Source organism: Furipterus horrens, unplaced genomic scaffold (assembly GCF_987537825.1).
Source record: "Furipterus horrens unplaced genomic scaffold, mFurHor1.1.pri manual_scaffold_8, whole genome shotgun sequence".
NCBI lineage: Eukaryota > Metazoa > Chordata > Mammalia > Chiroptera > Furipteridae > Furipterus > Furipterus horrens.
In genome coordinates, this window is record NW_028327178.1 from 54,813,118 (window position 1) to 54,831,860 (window position 18,743).

An 18,743-nucleotide genomic window follows, 5' to 3' on the forward strand; every position below is an offset into this window, starting at 1 on the left:
CCTATTAACAGCTTTATTAGTAACTTTGGCAACAGAATACAAAAGTCTTAATTCTTAACAGTCTCACAAAAAACACCTAATTATTGTTTTCAATGAAAATTGACAAAAGAGGGATATTTTCATACTTCTAAACAAGTTAAACCATAAATATTTATCATATTTAAAAATAAGACAAAAAGTAGCTTTTAGGATATCTTTTGATTTATAATTTTTAAAGAAACATTAAATCATTTTATTTGCAATGATAAATTAAAGTAATGAAGAGCATAACTTGCAGAGCCAACTGGTACAATCAATTGCTGTCTTTTTTTTTTTTAAATCCTTCTCCCAAGCATATGTTTTTACTGATTTTTATAGAGAAGAAGGAGGAGGGAGGGAGGGAGCAAGAGAGGAAGGGGTGGGGGGGAGAAACAGAAACAGAGACAGACAGACAGAGAGAGACAGAGAGAGAGAGAGAGACGCAGATGTGAAAGAAAAACATCAATCAGTTGCCTCCCGTATATGCCCCAACCAGGGATCGAACTGCAACCTAGGTATGTGCCCTGACTGGCAATCGAATCCACAATCGTTGTGATGTACAGACAATGCTCCAACCAACTGAGTCCCCCAGTTAGGGCCAATTACTTTCTTAAGAACAATGATTAAGACCTGTGCAGAGATGCTAAATGACAATCAAGCCTATCACTTATGCAGCTTCTTATTGATACAAAAAACTCAAACTACTGTCTTTGATGCTTGCTTACTTTAAAACTTGCTCGATCTTAAAACAAACATCAGCATGGAGTCACTCATATATGCTTATTTTTAAGTGGCCTCACACAATGATTCTCTGATTTATATTAGTCACATATATACTGATGTTTTTATCATAATGAAATTTTAAAAAGCGAAAAAATGTTTTCAGAACACGGAATCCATGATAAGGCTAGTTAGTAATGAATCCTTTGACTACAGAAAGTTAGCAACAGAATGCCAATATTAATAACAGAAAACAATTTGTCAATATCACAACAAAAGGGTATAATAAATTTTTTCTAAAATACCTAATAATTTTTATAATTAATAAAACTAACAAATATTTATGTTATGGAGCATTAGCGAGCAAAGAGGACACGAGGCAATTTAGAAATATATTTATGGCGTTTATTTACCTGGCCAGGGACGGGTCTTCCCACTTTCAGAAGCAGAAGATGGGCGAGCCGCCCCGCCTTACAGACTAAAAGGTTTTTAAAGGCAACAGAACTATTCTTATGTCCTTGGGGTAACTAGGTAACAACAAAAGAGACAAAAACTACACAGGCGTGAGAAACTACATATATACATACTTTCTAATTTAGAAGGAGCTTCAGCTGATAAATACTTGGCCCGAAACTATTCTCATGTCCTTGGGGTAGCCAGATAACAGCTAGAGTCAGCTAGCAAAAGGGGGCTCAAGGTTGCTAGGATATGTGAGCAAAAAATAACCTGCCACTAAGGTAAAACGCAAAAGATGGCAAAGAGTAAAAAATAACCCATTACATTTACAAATTATTCATGAGCTTTCAAGTGAGGTTTTGTTATTAGTACTTGTGCTTTTCCAGTACTAGTTTTTTCCTACTCTTGCATCAAAATCTTCCCATAAATCTCTAGAAAGTCACAAATATCCCTATGGCCATGATGGAAATCTGTTATGAGGTTAATTTCTCCTAATTTATATAAAATAATTCCATTAATCCAAGAAAAATAATTATCATACTGATTTTACTATGGCTCAAACCCTCAGACAAGTATCTTTCTGATTACTTATTAATGTAAAGAAAACTAAGTAAATTTTATATTCATATTTAAACTACTGAATACCTGTGGAAAAAATAGTATTTATTAAAATAGAATATACACTAAATTCATACTAAATTCCACTCCATTTTATGCAGTTTTTCATCCTTAATTTTTAAATATACACATGATAATTTCCTTTTCAAACATTACAGGTATAAACAAAACTGAAATGACACTCAAGCCAGATTGTGATTTTTTTAAATAACTTAATATATACAATGTATAAAATTCCAATAAAACACAGGTATTCTTATAGAAATGTTAATCCTATAATACCGAACGATATTTACAAGCAAACATGATCCAAACAGCACATGCAGATTCAGGGTAAGTAAACACTCGGACACGAACTGCCAGTCGCACCTGGTCCCCACGGCAACAAATTATTTCTTCACAGAAAGGAGACCTACAGAAGGAAGAAAATATATTAAATTAAGAAGTACACATAGGCTTTAGTTTCTTATTTCCAATTCAGTGGTTTGAACTGTCAATTTTTAAACTTCCTATTATTATACAAGTACATAATAATTAAAAATAAAAAACCATAGGTATCAGGCTTTACTTCTTAAAGAAAACAAAAACATTCAATATAATGTTAATGAAGTCTCCAAATTCTATTAGTTAATTGATTAATTAAATGTTTTAGAAAGGGGGAAAGGGAGAGAAATATCAATCTGCACATTTATACATTAGTTGCTTCTTATATGTGCCCTGACTGGGGACTGAACCCACAACCTTGGTCTATCAGAACAACATTCCAACCAACTGAGCTACCCTTGCCAGGGCAATAAAACAGTATTTTAAATAATATTTTAAAATCCTGTCTTTGCTTCCAATGGCTCTGTAATTTCAATCAAGCTATTCAAATTACATACTATTTCCTCTTTAATCTATACACTTAAAAAATTACACGTCAAGATCTGAGATCCTCAACCAAGATTCCACCAAAATCGCTGGGAAAACTATCCTAAACTATCGAGAGCTACACTGATCACCATCTGTGGAAAGGAAAGTAAGTCATTATAAAAGTTCCCCATGAGATTCTAAACTCATTCCTAAGTAACTACCAGACTGATTTCTAAGATTCTTACCCAAAACCATTTATGAATTCCTAAATTCCATCTTACCGAAGACATGTAGCAAATGCACGCCTTGCATTTCTATACACAAAATGTATTGGGAACCCTTTAAATGTGTGACCATCAGGTACTGCCCTCCTTATCGCATCTTGAAATTCTTCATTGCCTGCAGATATACTTGTTGTACGCTCAAATTCATAAGAAGCCAAAGCTGGTGATAAGAGATAGGAAAGCTGGTCTTCCCAAACAGTAGTGAGGCCAAGATCCTATAACAACCAAAAGAGAAAAAGTAAAATTCATGAATATTTTAAAAACCAATTATATGGCCCTGGCTGGGCAACTCGGTTGGTTAGAGCATCATCTCGATACACCAAGATTGCAGGTTCAATCCCCGGTCAGGGCACATACAATAATCAACTGGTGAATAGATAAATAAGTGAAACAACAAATTGATGTTTGTCTTTCTCTCTCTCTCTCTCTTCGTCTCTCTCTAAAATCACTCGATAAAAAAAAAAACCCCAAAAAAACCTGTTGATTATTTTAATATAAGCCAAGATTTTTAAAACCTGTCAATTTTTAAACTTCCTATTATATTATAAAAGTACATAATAATTAAAAATAAAAAATCTACGGGTATCAGGCTTGACTTCCAAAAGAAAACAAACAAAAAAAATCAATATAATGTTAGTGAGGGCTCCAAATTCTATTCTTTAATATCCACTAGAAAAGATCATATGGAATAGTCTTACCATGGAAGACAGTGTCAGTAAATTTTGAGGTCACATTTTATTTAACTTTAGAGTTTAGTAAAATTGAATTTAGTTAATTTGATTGCTTCTACCATAAAGTCAAGTAGAGGAGAGAAGTCAACAAACTAATTGTATATATAATTAAAGCCAAATATTTACTGAGCACTTACTCTTTATTTCTACAATAAATTCTGTAAGTATTGTTGAATTTAAAATTTTCTGAGTCTTAGATCTTAACTCTCATGACTTTCAAAACTATAAGCTTCATAAAGATAGGGACTATACGTATTTGCTTTGTTCAGGGCTAGAATAGTGACTGGCACTAACACACATGTCTCCCAAAAATTATTTATACATAAACAGATGAACAAATGCATGAAACTACAAATTTCAGTGTTAATTACCTTCCTGTGTTCTGACACTAGTAACCTTAGCTGCATCTCTATTTCATTACTTGTTACAGAAGCATCAATTGTGGATGCACAAAGAGGTGGAAAGGGAAGAAGGGATGTTGTAGTTCCTGGAGCACACACAGATTTAATTGCTTCTTCACTCATGGGTTTCCATTTAGATTCATCATTCAAATCAAATACACAGATTTCTACCGAGTCTGAGGGCTGACAATTTCCCAGAAACATCTGATGATTGAAAACACAACCAATTGTTCGATATGGGTACAGTGGTTTGGGCTGTTCAGCAACTGGAGGTTCATCAGGATTAGTAGATTTGTGGAGGTATCTAAAAAAGATAAATCATAATTTTATACAAGAACTTAAAAATCAGGAAGGCAGCATCTTACTGAGAACACTTAAAGCCCTAACTATTCCCAGAACTAGAGTTTTAATACACCTTTTTCCTTCTTATATTCTTACAATTTGATTACTCTATATTGATTTTATACATATCTTATGCTGTAGAAACCAATTTTATTCCTTTAACACAAGAATATATCCTGTGTGTATTGTTAAGATCAAAAACAGGTATCTCAAATAACACAATTAAAATAATTTAGCTACAGCCATGGCCCAGTAGCTCAGTTTGTTAGAGCGTCGTCCTGAGATTCCAAGGTTGAGGGTTCAATCCCTGGTCAGGGCACCTACAAGAATCAACCAATGAATGCATAAATAAGGGGAACAACAAATAGATGTTTCTCTCTCTCTCTCCCTCCCTTCCTATCTCTAAAATCAAAAAATTAAAATAATTTAGCTATATATTATGAGGTACAATAAATCAAAATGATTATCAACTAGGAAAAAAAAGAACCCAGAGAAATGAAAAAAGGGCCCAGGACTGTGCCTTTAGCATCTCCAATATTTAAAATCAAGATGAAGAAAAACTCAGAACAGCCAGAGAAAAAATAATGAAACTGGAAGATAGTACTATTAAAAAGGAAAAGAGAATGTTCCAGGAAGGATAAAGAATTTAACTCTTCGAAAAGCTGATGACAGGCAATAAGACTGAAAAAAAAGTCTAATGGATTCATCAACATGGAGTTGATCACATCAAATTTTCAAAAGAAGTCATGATTTCAATGTAAGTTTATTTTTAGGCTTAGAGATACGTAATCATCAGAAAAAGCATATGCCAATTATACAAAATTTAAAGTAAATATAATTTATTTTTTTACCAATATTATGTTGGTAAAGAATATTTTAGGTGTACAAATTTTCTTAAGAATTTAATTACATAGCTATTTTAACTGAAGTAATTTTTTACATAGTCATTGAAAAAGCTATAATAACTAAAATTATCAACATGTACCTTTGAGTACCATCAGTATAAAATCAAGAACCTACAATTTAAAACATTTGCATCTTTTTAAAGTATCTTTGTAAACTTAGTTGGCTAACCTGTGTCCTGTTAAACTCTCCCAAAAAGTAATAGTTCCATCAGTTCCACAAGTCATAACCCAAGCGTGAGGTACTCCTTTTGCCTTAGTCCCAACACAGACAAAGGCTTCTAACCCATATCCAAGAAGAAGGCTGCACAGAAGGTTAGCATGATCTTCACAGTCACCCTTGAAAATAATGAATTAAAAAATTAAGTATCTGTATTGTCTCTTTGTTAAATATTTAAATACAAAATGACAATAAAAAGTAATATTAAATTTTTCACTGTTAATTATTAAGCTGGTGTTAAGCTGAAACAATAGAAATGGAAAGAGAATATATGAAATTTAGAAGAACCTAAATTATTTTACAAAGTCAGTGCTCACAAATCTGATAATCATAGCATTTATACTTTAAGAGGGGACATTCAGATTCATGAGTTTATAAAGAACTCATACAACACAGAAAGAAAAGCTAACTAACAAACATGAACAGACAAGCTGACAAATCATAGAGCAGGAAATGCAAATAAATGAAAAAATATACAAACTGAGACAATGAGTTAAAGTATCTACATGTGATCACTTAAAAAAATACACAGGAAAAATGATTGGACACAACAAAATGCCAACAACGGCTATAATTCAGGTGGTTATATATAATTTTCCCTTCTACAATATTTTCTAAGTTCTCTTTGATAATGTTATATTACTTTCACAATTTAAAAAAATCATAAAAACTACAAAAATAAAAATATTTGATATGTTCTGTGAAAATAACATTATTAAACAAACAATAAGGCTATAATTACATGAAGATACGTATTTAAGCACAGGAATACAGGTAATGTGCAAAAGTAAAAATAACCATTGAGTTCGGTATTGGAATGGATGACATCTTTACCCCCCAAATTTTGCATTAGTGGTTCTCCACTGTTACTTTTTAACTAACTGTAATACACAGCATTTTATAATCATTAAATTGACTTTAAAAAATATATAATATCTAACCTTTTAGACCCAGTAATTGCTATATTGAGACTTTATACTTTTTTTTTTAAACCCCAACATACAACCAAAGATGTCCAATGCAAAAAATCATTCTCAATGATAGCAAAAACTGGAAGCAAGTCTAACTCAGACAAAAAAAGTTCTTACAATGGGTAAATAGTTAAGTAGATTTTAATTCAACTCAAAACTTTATACAGCCATTAAAAGACAGATCATAAAGACGGCCAACACACAGGTAAATTTTCATAACAGGACACACAATTTTACTTCTATCAATGTATATATGAAAGGAAAATAATACATAACAAGAGGAAAACATTAAAATATAAAAAGACATAATAAACTGGTAATAAAATTATAGGTGAAATTTCATGTTCACCATTGTAATCTTGTTTTGTTTTTATTGTGCCAGAAAAATATTTTAAATAATTTTCAAGTTTCTAATTTAAGATGTGCTTTCTCTTTATACAAACTTGAACACAATAAAATAGTGAATCAAAAGGGTGATTATTTGCTTTGCAAAAAATTATTTACATAATTTTAAATATGTATCATTCCTTCTAAGTTTGAAATTAATAAGTTTAAATCATACACACTTTTTGGGAACTATAGTTTGAGAATAAATCAAAACAATTTTGATAAGTAATGTTTAACTGTTTTCAATTGTCTTTAAGACAAACAGTTTTAATTGACAAATCAATCTCTAATATAGTTTCTTCCATTGCATAAGCTTTACTTGTGAATATCTATACTAGTTATACAACTTTAGACTGAACAAAATTGATTCAAAACAATAAAAAAATAAATTCTTTTTTTCTGTTCTATTTCAACAGAATTGGAATGCTAAAGAGTCTGTTTTTATATTGTCAACATTTTTGGAACACATAAAATTAGGAAATATCCCATAATTATATAAATTCTTAAATATATACTCATATTCAATCCTAACCAAAATACCAATGAACCCAAGAATTTTTTCCATATTCATTTTGTACTGACATTTCCTCTTTTTAAAAAACACACATCTAAGCAAATTTTAACAAATGAATAGTACTAGAAGACCACAGTACTTGGTCCTGGTGCTCTTGCTAATTCATCGTTTACGTTACTTCTATGTCTTCGTTCCTGACCTAACAGTACTTGTAGATCCCTACCTCACAGAAATCGCATTACATTAAATAAGGAATTACACAAGAAAATAAAGATGCTAAGTTTTTTCTTTATGTATTGATACTTAAATGTTAAGAAAAATGGTGAAAAGATTACTTGTTTATATTGATAATACATACATTTTCTCTATTGATTCTTATACAAATATGATGTACTGCTTTTTAATTCTGTTATGTGCATAGGATACCTTGTTTCTACAGAGAAAGGCCAGCAGAGTGCACCACTGTTCCTGTTTACCTCCTCCTCCAATAACAGGGGCTCTTTCATAACCAAGGACATTAACGAATCTTGCTGCTTGCCTTGGGGTATCCAAAAGCCGCCCAGCTCGAAGTGGTTTAACATAGGAACAGACTGGTCTATTTATCCCATTTTCATCCTGGAGGAAGAGGAGAAAGACATTATCTGAAAAGACAGATTAATCATTTCCAATTTTAACACCTTTTCTTAGAGTACATTACCTGTGTGATAAAATAATTCTGGTTATCATTGAGTGCTTACCTTATATCCAATACTAAGTCACTGAGTGCTAAGCATACAATTTCTCTTTAAATCTTCACAATATCTCTATTACTTTCATTTTATAAATGAAGAAACTGAAACTGCAGCTATTATGCAACAGGGCCAGGATTCAACCACTGAGCTAACTCCCGAGTATGAACCGTCATATGATCCAGCAATGCCACTCCTGGATATATACCCTAAGTAACTGAAATCAGTATCTCAAAGAGATATTTGCACACCCAAGTTCTCTGCAGCATTATTCACGATCGCCAAGATATATAAACAACTAAAATATCTTTCAAAGAATGAATGGATAAAGGAAATGTGGTGTATTTATACAATAGAATATCATTCACTAATTAAAAGGAGGAAAACCTGCCGTTTGCAATATGGATGAATCTGAGGGCATTATACTAATGAAATAAGCCAAACAGAAAAACACAAATACTGTATATCACTTACATGTGGAATCTTAAAAAAAAAAAAAAAAAAAAAAAGGCTTAGAATGGGTGAGTAGGTCAAAAGGTACAAATTTTTAGATATACATTCTCACCACAAAAAAAAGAGTTAACTACGTGAGGTGACAGATGTGTTAATTATCTTAATCTTGATAATCTTTCCACAATGTATATCAATTGATCACATTGTACACTTTAATTATATTCCATATGCTTGTCATTTATTCCTCAATAAAGTTTAAAAACCCTCTAAGAAAAGATAAGCAGGTGGGTGGAGGATAGAGGAGACATAAGCCAAAGTATTCTTTTATATTATCATACATAATTTAATAACATATTTCCAGACTGAACAAATAACTTCTGATTAGCTGATAAAACAATGATCAGAGCTCATTTTTAAGTTGTTTCTATTATACTTGGAGACCCACAGGAAATAATGATTTGTTAACCAAGTCAACTGAAAGCAGAGTTTTGAAAATCATTTTAGGAAGACATCTTACATTTTAAATATAGGATGTATCCTAGCAATTGAACTGATTCTATGGATACAAGAATCTCTGATGACTTCCACCATTGTGCTTTTAGAGTCAGTATTACCAAAGTTCTTATTTTTCTTAACTTCATGATTACTGAGATGACAAACTCAAAGGGCCACTTTTTATTCAAAGTTCAGAGATGATTTAAAACTATTATGGAAATACAACCTAACTCAGCCAACAGAAATACCACCTGTTTCAATTATCAGAACCACTGATGTCTTTCTACACCACAGTATCATCATTGTTCCACTTTAATCATATTCCTTAGCAAGAAAAAAAACCTATTATTTATATTTGATTATGGTAAGATTATGAATTTTTATATGATGCACAGCAAAATGAGTTTTATGAATTCCACTCATACCTATGGTTCCCAATTCTAAAAGGCACTGATTTTTTTCCCATCCTCTCTCACCCCACTCACTCCAACACCTTCATGGTGATCTCTTACTCTATATAGCTCTGTACTATCTTAGGAGTCAGAAATAGAGACAAAATGAAGGGATCAACTAGAAGAGCTCAAATAGAATGAAGAACCAAGGGCAGGTAAGGAAACTAAGAACAGGGAAAGATAAAAAAGGAGATTTAGGCAGAGAGCATTTTAAAGCACTGATTTTTTTTTTTTTAAACATTGAAGGAGACAGAGAAGCAACTCAAGCTCCAGTCAAGGCCCTGTATTCTTTTCTCTGTAATTCTCTCTTTTTAAAACAGAAGATCATTTATTCTAATTTTGGAAGGATTTAGAAAACCATTACTCAGATTTCTTTTACATTAATTCAACATTATTAATAATCTAGTGTAGTAAGAGATTAAGTCCTGAAATCACAATCTGAACATTAAAAGGACAAACTCAATCCTCAAGTGATTTGTGACATTTTCTTAAAACTTAATGGTCTTAAGGTCAACTTCTGTAACTTAATTTTTGCACAGAAAATGTAAAAACTATCATTAAATGAACAACAGATTATTAAGTATGATAACCCTGGGTATTCTACAGATGTTTGGTTATGATAAAGGTGACTAATTTAGTCCCTGTGTGGGCCAGCTTGTCCTGTTCTTACAACTCCACTAACAGGCGAGAAAGTATTGAAAATGTAAAAAAAGTGCATTTGCCCTAAGCCAGTCATCAATAGTATCACCTTGGAATACAAAATATACCATTACTTGTTTCGTTACAATATTTCTAATGTTACCTAAGTATATCCCTATAAACTATTTAAATATCTTGAAATTTTCTGTATTTCAACCTCTAAACCTATATTGTCCACTAGAATGCCACTAACTATATGTAGCTATTTAAATTTTAATCAAATTAAAAATTTTAATTCAGTTCTTCAATCATGTTAGTTACATTTTGTGTACGCAATAGCCACATATGGCTAGGGGTTACCACACTGAACAGCACATACATAGAACATTTCTATCAACAAAATGTTCTACTGGATAGTGCTGTTGTATACTATCTCCTCTTGTGCATGGAAGCACTGGAAATTCATTTTCATACCATGTATAAGTTTTTTCAAACTATAGTTTTTTGAAATTAGATAGGAAGAAGCAGCAAGAAACACTACCAGGAAAGGAACCTTAAGAAGATAAACATTTACTCTTATGTATGGAAAGAGCACAGTCAAACCGAAGAGCAGTAGTTGAAACTGCAATTTAATAGTTTGCCATGACTGAGCTGCTGTTGAACTTAGAAGATTCTTCACTTCTCTATCCTTCACACTGTTCGCAAAAAGTAGCTATGCTCGGCCACTTGACAATTTCATATGTTTACCAAATCTTCTTACAATGAATTCTGAGACAGAAACTTAAGTAATATTTCCTAAAAGATAACCTCTGTTCATTGATTTCCTTAACTGCATATCCCATCCTTCTCCTCTTTTGTTTGCCGTTTCTCTGATCTACCTCCTCCACTCCCCGGACCACTCTACTCCTCTCTGGTTCAATACCACATGTCAATAAACAACCTAACCTCAAACTAAATAGCGGAATCAGTTATATTTTGACTGGTTTCTTTTTGCCCTTATCCTAATATCACTGATACCTTGCATGCCCAGTCATTCAATGTACAGATAATGCTACTGTAAAGTCAAAAGCCATTTCCCTCATTTTCACCACTAGTCAACTAGAGTCCCTCACTCCCAAGCTCCTCATCTAGAAATTAAACCACTTTTATTCTGTCCTTAAAATCTAGGGAATATAGGGTAAAGCTAGACGAATGCACAGGATATGAGGAATATAATCCAAAACAAACTACATTATATTCTTATTAATGCATCTATATAAGGCTAAATATATATAACGTATTTGAATGGTTCATAACTTACAAAAAATACAGATCTAATCACATACTGTATGTTGGTTTGTTAATGAGAGAAAATGGGCTTCGGATATGAGAAAAATAGAGGCAGAGATATATAGTCGAAATGCTGCAGTTAAATATTATGGGTCATTGGCTTAGGGAATCTTCGTTACATAGAATTATTACATGTAATATTGTCTTTTTCAAAAAAATACCCTAACTAGAAAAAATATATACACCGAGACCGAGTTCTACACTTAAAAACTAAATTTACATATAAGTTGCAACGTATCCTAGTAATTATTTAATACTAAGTATCTATCAAGGACACAAAGTAAAGCAAAAGGAATTTCATCTACTTTAACATATATTCAGAAAGTTTAAAAAACAATTAAAAATAAAAAGCAAAATAAAACAAAGATTGTATTATATCACTCGCCTACTCAGATAGTATTGCAAAATTAGCATTCCATTTTACAAATAAAATTTCATTTTTCTGAAGTACATTTTAGAAATTCATGTTAAAGAAAATGTATGTAAACAAACAGTAAATATCAAATACAAGCGTGAAGCTTTTCTAATACAATTTACAAACCTGAGCAAAAATCTTAACCAGCCGTGAGTTGTGTGAGGGTCGAATTTGCAAATATTCTCTCCACCACTGCTTAGCATATACGAGAAATAAACGCTCTTTCTCTGCAGTTTTCTGACGTTCCAAAGCAAGCTTGAAATTAAAAAAATAATTTTTCAATTTCTATTCATTCTAATTACTATAAAATATGTAAGAAATCTATGGACTTCTCTCCATCTCTACCACTACCCCAATCTAAGCCACCATCATCTCATCTGGTAAGAGACTCCTAACTGAATTCCCTGTTTCTACACTTTCCCCAATATGATCAGTCTCCATGCAATAGTGAGTGACCTTTTTTCCCTCAAGACATTTAAAAATATTAAATTATATTGTCATTCTTTTGCTTTAAGCTAGTAAATTGTAATTTTCTAAAAAAGGAGTGCTTTCTAGGATCAACAGGTAAATATACTATTATGAAAACACATACACAAAGAAAAGAAATTCAGAATTATTTACCTGTGTGTTTACTACTTCTTGAGATAATGTTTGATTGAGTGGTGGGTACATCTCAAGTTTTATATTTAAAATTCCCACTGAAACTTTTGATTCTGTGCCTATAAATATAAATAAATATTTAGAACTTCAGGTTTTAATACTATGTATATTTAATTAACCAAAGTCTAACCAAAATAATTTAAGAATTTTGTGCTTTACCACTTATATGGAATAAAAATAATATTCAACATCGCCTTTAATATTCACATGAAAAATGAACAAAATCAAATTAGTTTTTATGTAATACAAAGGCCTTCATCTAATTTTAAGGAGACTACCTATTTTCTTAGCTTCCTAATCACATTTTAAAGACTTTTCAGACCTAAAGGATTTGGAATTCTTAATTTTTATCTTAATTAAATTTATAATACCAACCAGACTTATATTTAAAACCAAAGTCAAAGCAACTGTTAACACTTCATTCTCAGAAAATATTTATACTCTTTGTCACATATAGTAATTCCCATTTATCCCTTCCCGTTTTTCACATCACGTGAGTACAAATTTTTAATCCATACCTGTATTTAAAGAATTAGAAAACAAATATACTTCACAACAGAACTATTTAATATTTCTTTGCTGAATCAGAATATCTGTTTGTAAGTCATTAGTATGCATATCATGTAGGCCTATATATGAAGACAGATAATGGGTATCACATTTGAAAATAAGCATCCTACAAAAAACTTTTTCTCTTTCTATTTAAGAAAAAACACACTTAGAGTCTGACTTACCAAAATCTAAATTACTAAAGCTATACTGTCCAGTGGCCAGATTTAATACTGTGACTAAGTTTCAATATCAAGTACTTCCATTATGTTACAGATAAAACATTGGCAGCTTTTATTTTTTCATTGTATTAGTAAACATGTATTGCATCACAAGTATTATGCAAGAGTCCAAGGAGACAATGGTGAATAAGACAGGCACCATCTCTGGCCTCAAAGTACTATTTATAGATACTGACACTTAGCAAGTTAGCACCTCTTTGAGTGCCACTTTTGCACATGTAAAAGGGTCAAAGAAAACCTATTCCATACTCCACAAGAACAGCTGCTGCAGGAAGTGACTGTTACTAATGGGGATGCACTATACCCTGGGGTGTGTTGGAATGGAGGTATTTTGTGTATACATGCATATATATATGTGTGTAGAACCTTAATCTTCTCTATAGCTTTATATATAATCAAATAAATTTGAAAAAGAAAATCCCTCAAAATTTCTATATACATTTCCTAGGAAAGAAATTTTCTTTAAGACAAAGCCAGAATGACTGTGAAGTTCTATACTTAAACTATTCTTCAAGACATTTTCCCAAGACTACGACAATGAAGTCCAATTGTAGTTTTAAAGAAATTCTTTTATATGTTTGCCTCTTGGTTTATAAAGGTATTTTAAAAATATAAAATGTATTTATCATACAAACAAACTGGGGCTATAAAAAGATAACAGTGATATTAATCATCATACCTACACCCATAAGTTCCACAGTAAGATTAGTCACTCCATTTTCTGAGCCCAAAACTGATCGCCATTCGAGAAAATAGGATGCTACTAAAGTGGTCTCACCAAATATATCTGTTTTGATTAGCACCATATGAATTGGATCACTTATTGATAACATTGATGTTGAATCAGCCATTCTAGTTCCATCACCTAGCAATATATAAAAAAAAAGTTACACCACATCACATACTCAGTTAGGTCAACATAAAACACTTTACTGAAAACTATTAATAAACTTTATAAAAACAAACAGAATAATCTGGAATGTCACAGAGAGCATGGAACAGACTGGGAATGAAAGTAGAGTCTAATTTCTCCCAACTTTTAAGAGGACTGGTAGAATTGTGTTGAGTTGTTTTGTCAATTAATGCATATCAGTGTTTTTCTGATCTCAAAGAAATAAGTCTACTCATTAAAAGTACTTATTAAACTATAAGTTACTACAATAATTCAAATATGTCAGCATTCATTTCCCAACTACCTTTATGCCTAAAGCTCTAGAAATAATCACTATCTCTCTACCCAAAACTGAAAGATCTAGCACCTTGGAGCTAGCAATTTAAGTCATTAACTGCTTTGTTAGGGAAACATTTTTCTCCAGGGAAAAAATTATAAATTTTAGTACTGCTAATATAGGTATAAATCTACAATTTTGCTAAGTTTACAAATATATTACAAAAATTTCTACATTGACAAAAATGTACAAAATACCTTTATAGAAAGAAACAGTGTAAAACAATTATATGAATCAGTATCATAATTTTAAAGTTCAAAAGATGAGTTAAGACTCACATCTAAACTTTGATTTTCAAAAGTTACATAATACCATAAATGCAATCATCTTTCATAAATGAGAAGGATAATGTCTCATTCTCCATTATATCCCCAGGACTTACTGAGCATAGCACCATGCACCTAATATGTACTTAAATGTTTATTACTGAACAATCAACCATTAAAAATAGTAAAAAAATAATCTTCAGGGAATATTAATTAGCAGAAAATAAAGTAAGAAGGTGGTCAGAAGCAGTTTATATAGGAAAGAGCAGTAGGAAAAAAAAAAAAAACAAAAGGCTAGGGAGGGAAATTCATCCATTATAAATCTCCCTACAGCAAAAGTTATCATTGCTCTACCATAAAATCTCACAAAGATTTACTCAAATGAAAATTCATTATTGCTCCTTACCTAAGCTTTCTCTGTGTACTTCAAGTAAAAAGCCATCATGAAAATCTGGTTCACAGGCACATGGAACAGGTTTAGAACGAAAACGTTGGTTTCGAAAATGCAAACATAAAGTAAAGGTTGAACAAACTTGTCCTGGTAAAGGCTCAGGTTCTTGTAGATGTTCCAAGAAAGCTTTTCCACCCAAAACCTGAAGGTAAAGATACCTCCGTGTTGGATCAATATTAGCTGTAAAGTGTAGCAATATATATGAGGAAACTGCCAAATAACTTAAGGAATGTGATCAAGACAATAGGAAATAATGACAGAAATACTTAATAAAACTGAAGACTAGGGGAAAAAATTAACAAGTAACACATTTGCTATATACCAGGACCATTTGCACCCACGGAAGAAAAGATATATAATATGAAACCTTTTTCTGAGTTTATATTCTGGCTACTTTCTTCCAGGTAGAAAGGAGTTAGAGCCAAGGTTTAGGATACCTTTACTGTTAGTTGTTTATTCAACATTCCTTTACCTCCACAGACCAACTCAGACAATTATCTTGACTCAGCAAAGTGTACTTGTGAGATAATTGCATTACCATTAAAAAAACAAGACTATACAATTTTTATAAAATATATTACTAAAAAATGAGAATCAGGTAGTCCTGTTTTTGTTCCCATTGTGTTATACATTAAATCTTCTGTTACATACTTTACACAAAACAGAATCTAAGTTCTTTGGATGATTACTCACAAAAATATAAGTATTTCATTCTGGGGGAAAAAAAATTTAAATGTTTTCTATCAAATACCAAACACTATAGCACATCTATCCACACTATAGCACATCTATCCCCAACTAAGTTAAATGTTGAAAAAAATACACATACTTTTTTTTAACAACGTTGACTGTCTATCAGTAAAACAAACTGATTGTTTTGGAGAAGGAGGGAGTTCTTGATCAACATTGTCCTGGGAAGGCAGAAAGAAAATCAAAACAAATTAGAAAACAGAAATTATAGTTAAGCAAGAAAATGCCAATAACGGAATTAAGAAGTGAACCAAAAGTAAATAGGATAAAGACCTCTATTTTCCTTGCATAATTAAAATAATGAAAAGCCTGCAAAAGAGGTGATGCAACTTGGTTACTCCTGAAGTCTAATATTAAGAAATAAAACTGTCTTAAAGCAATGTTCTCAGAATGCTAAAAATAAATCTCTAATACCTTAAACAAGGTTAAACTTCCTCTAAATCTCATATATTTGGCTTATGATTCTATCATGAACTGATTTTAATAAGGAAGTAATATTCATATAGCAAAAGCTGTTATTAGGTCAATTTTTATACCAAATGGGTTTATAAACCTCAGAAACCAAAAAAGAGTGCTGTATTAAAATACTTATTCCCTGGTGTATTATGAAGTCCATCCAATTTTTACATTATATTACCTAGTATTGAGGTCACAGTTTCTCATTATTCCTTCAGTTTCAAAAGAAGGCCTACTTACAATATGTGAACTAAGAGGCTATCATCCCACTATTGACCTATTTGTATGAAAAGGTTTGGAAGTTTTTACACAATTATTTTCTTAAATTGATAATTTCTTAAACACAGAGAATATTGTCCCAAAACAGTGTTTATTTTAAAAATAAGCCTAATCTTACAAAATTACAGAATACTAATAAAAATTAACTAGGTTATGAGGTCCTAATTTAACTAAAATATATTCTTAAAGTTATAGACCTGGAGAATAAATAACAGGAGAAAATTCTGTCATTGTAGAGAGCAACGTATATTACTCCAATTTCATTGACGCATAACTCTACATTACATTAGCTTACACTTTAAACACAGATATTACTAGACAAATAGTCTTAAAGTGGTTTCACTAAAAGGAGAGGCCCCAAACATATATTTATATTCTTGAAATTTTTCCCAAAAGATTACTCACAGTAACAAAATTAAGTTCTTTCATCACATCATCAATGATTCCCCGACGTCTAAGAGCTTTGATCAAATCTTCTGATGATAACTGTTGTTGATCAGGAGCTAATTCTTCCCGTATTGTCTCCGCAAGAATTTCTCTTATTCTGCCATGTACGTCCATCTATGTAGAAAGCTCACATTACAATTTACGGTATTACAAGGCAATCAAATATTGCCACTTGGTCAATTTCTTTCTAAAGCACTGACAAAGAAAAATTAACGGCACAGTACATAGACTCAATTCAGGAAAGCTTCTCCACCTAATAGTGAATGTAAAATTGTTATCAGAATTCAATGAGAATACAGGTAGCTTTTTAAAAGGAAAAAAAAAGAACAAAAGAATTTAAGATAAAAATATTTTAGTACTAATTCTAGAAATACTCCCTACTGGTTATGTACTACTTTTGTTACAATTGCCCCACAAGTAACACTCAACCAAAATAACCTTTTGAGAGAGTATAGTACCAATGAATACACACCTATAGGCTGTGATTAAAGTATGAACTTCAGCTTTCAACTTATTAGAAGTGGCCTAGATTTAACTTACTTACCTTTTATGAATCTGGAAAAAGGAGTACCCTGTCAAGATTGTGAGGCTTAGGTAAAAAGATGCTAAACGGCACAAAACCTGGACTACAACTACACAATAAACGGCAGCTTCTATTACTTCAGCTTATTGCATTCAGTTGAGCACCTCAAAAACACAATGTTCTTGAACGCTCTAGTATCACGAATACTTTCATTACCAGTCCTTCAGTAACTTCTTTCATGATTTCTTTAAGAATCGCTGATATGATACAACATCAATAACACCGCAAGTTTCACCCTTAAAGTAATTCCAACTCATGACCTCTGAACATAAACACAACTTATATACTCGATTTGACTTTCAGAAATCAATGGATAAACGCTACATTTTCGTAACTGTCCTGTAATGCTATCGCCGTCCTATCACCTCACACTTCACTAGCACTTTCTTCTGGGCTTGTTCTTTTATGGAGGCTAGTAAGTTTCTCTGGCTTCAAACCCGAAGCTTTGCGCATCCCGCGCTCAGCGTAGCTTAGCCTTTGCTCGAGTCCCCGGCAAGCCAGTGCCATGGTCGGCCGGGCCAAGGGACACAGGCTGGACACACAGGACCACAGGGCAGGTAGAAAAGCGCCCGCGGCCCCTCACCTTGCTCAGCTGCTGGTGGATGAGCTGCTTCAGCTCAGAGGCTTTCTCGGGAGGCAGCGACATGCTGGGTTCGGTGCCTCAGCGCCTATTCTCTCCGCTTCAGGTGCCCCAACCACGCGGCGCGCACGGGCCCACCCAGGAGCGTTAGTCACTGCTGAGCACAAAGCCGGCGCGACCGCTCGCCTCGCGCAGCTCCCGGGGGGACGCGGCGCTGTGACAGGGTTGGCACCAAGCGCTAGGCGAAACCGCGGTAGCGGCGGCGGCCAACTGCTGTTCTGAAACAGCGGCTGACACCCAGGCCGTGAGGCTGTCCCGCGCCCT

General features: G+C 32.6%; 1 protein-coding gene across 3 annotated transcripts; it reads right to left on the reverse strand.

Annotated features, from left to right (window-relative positions):
• Nucleotides 1–2,029: 2,029 nt before the first annotated feature.
• Nucleotides 2,030–18,722, reverse strand: CEP76 (centrosomal protein 76). Of its 3 annotated transcripts, none has more exons than XM_090285846.1 (12): nt 18,423–18,722; nt 17,215–17,370; nt 16,154–16,235; nt 15,280–15,504; nt 14,058–14,243; nt 12,549–12,646; nt 12,054–12,182; nt 7,843–8,031; nt 5,497–5,663; nt 4,051–4,384; nt 2,946–3,163; nt 2,030–2,224 (listed from the first exon to the last, which is right to left on the reverse strand). In XM_090285846.1, the coding sequence occupies exons 1-12, from the start codon at nt 18,483–18,485 to the stop codon at nt 2,086–2,088; spliced, it is 1,986 nt and encodes a 661-aa protein (XP_090141972.1). In that variant the 5' UTR covers nt 18,486–18,722; the 3' UTR covers nt 2,030–2,085. The 3 variants fall into 3 exon arrangements, with proteins under 3 accessions (XP_090141972.1, XP_090141974.1, XP_090141973.1); XM_090285848.1 differs by having other exon boundaries at nt 15,280–15,324; nt 18,423–18,721; XM_090285847.1 differs by lacking the exon at nt 12,054–12,182.
• Between the last annotated feature and the right edge of the window lie 21 nt (nt 18,723–18,743).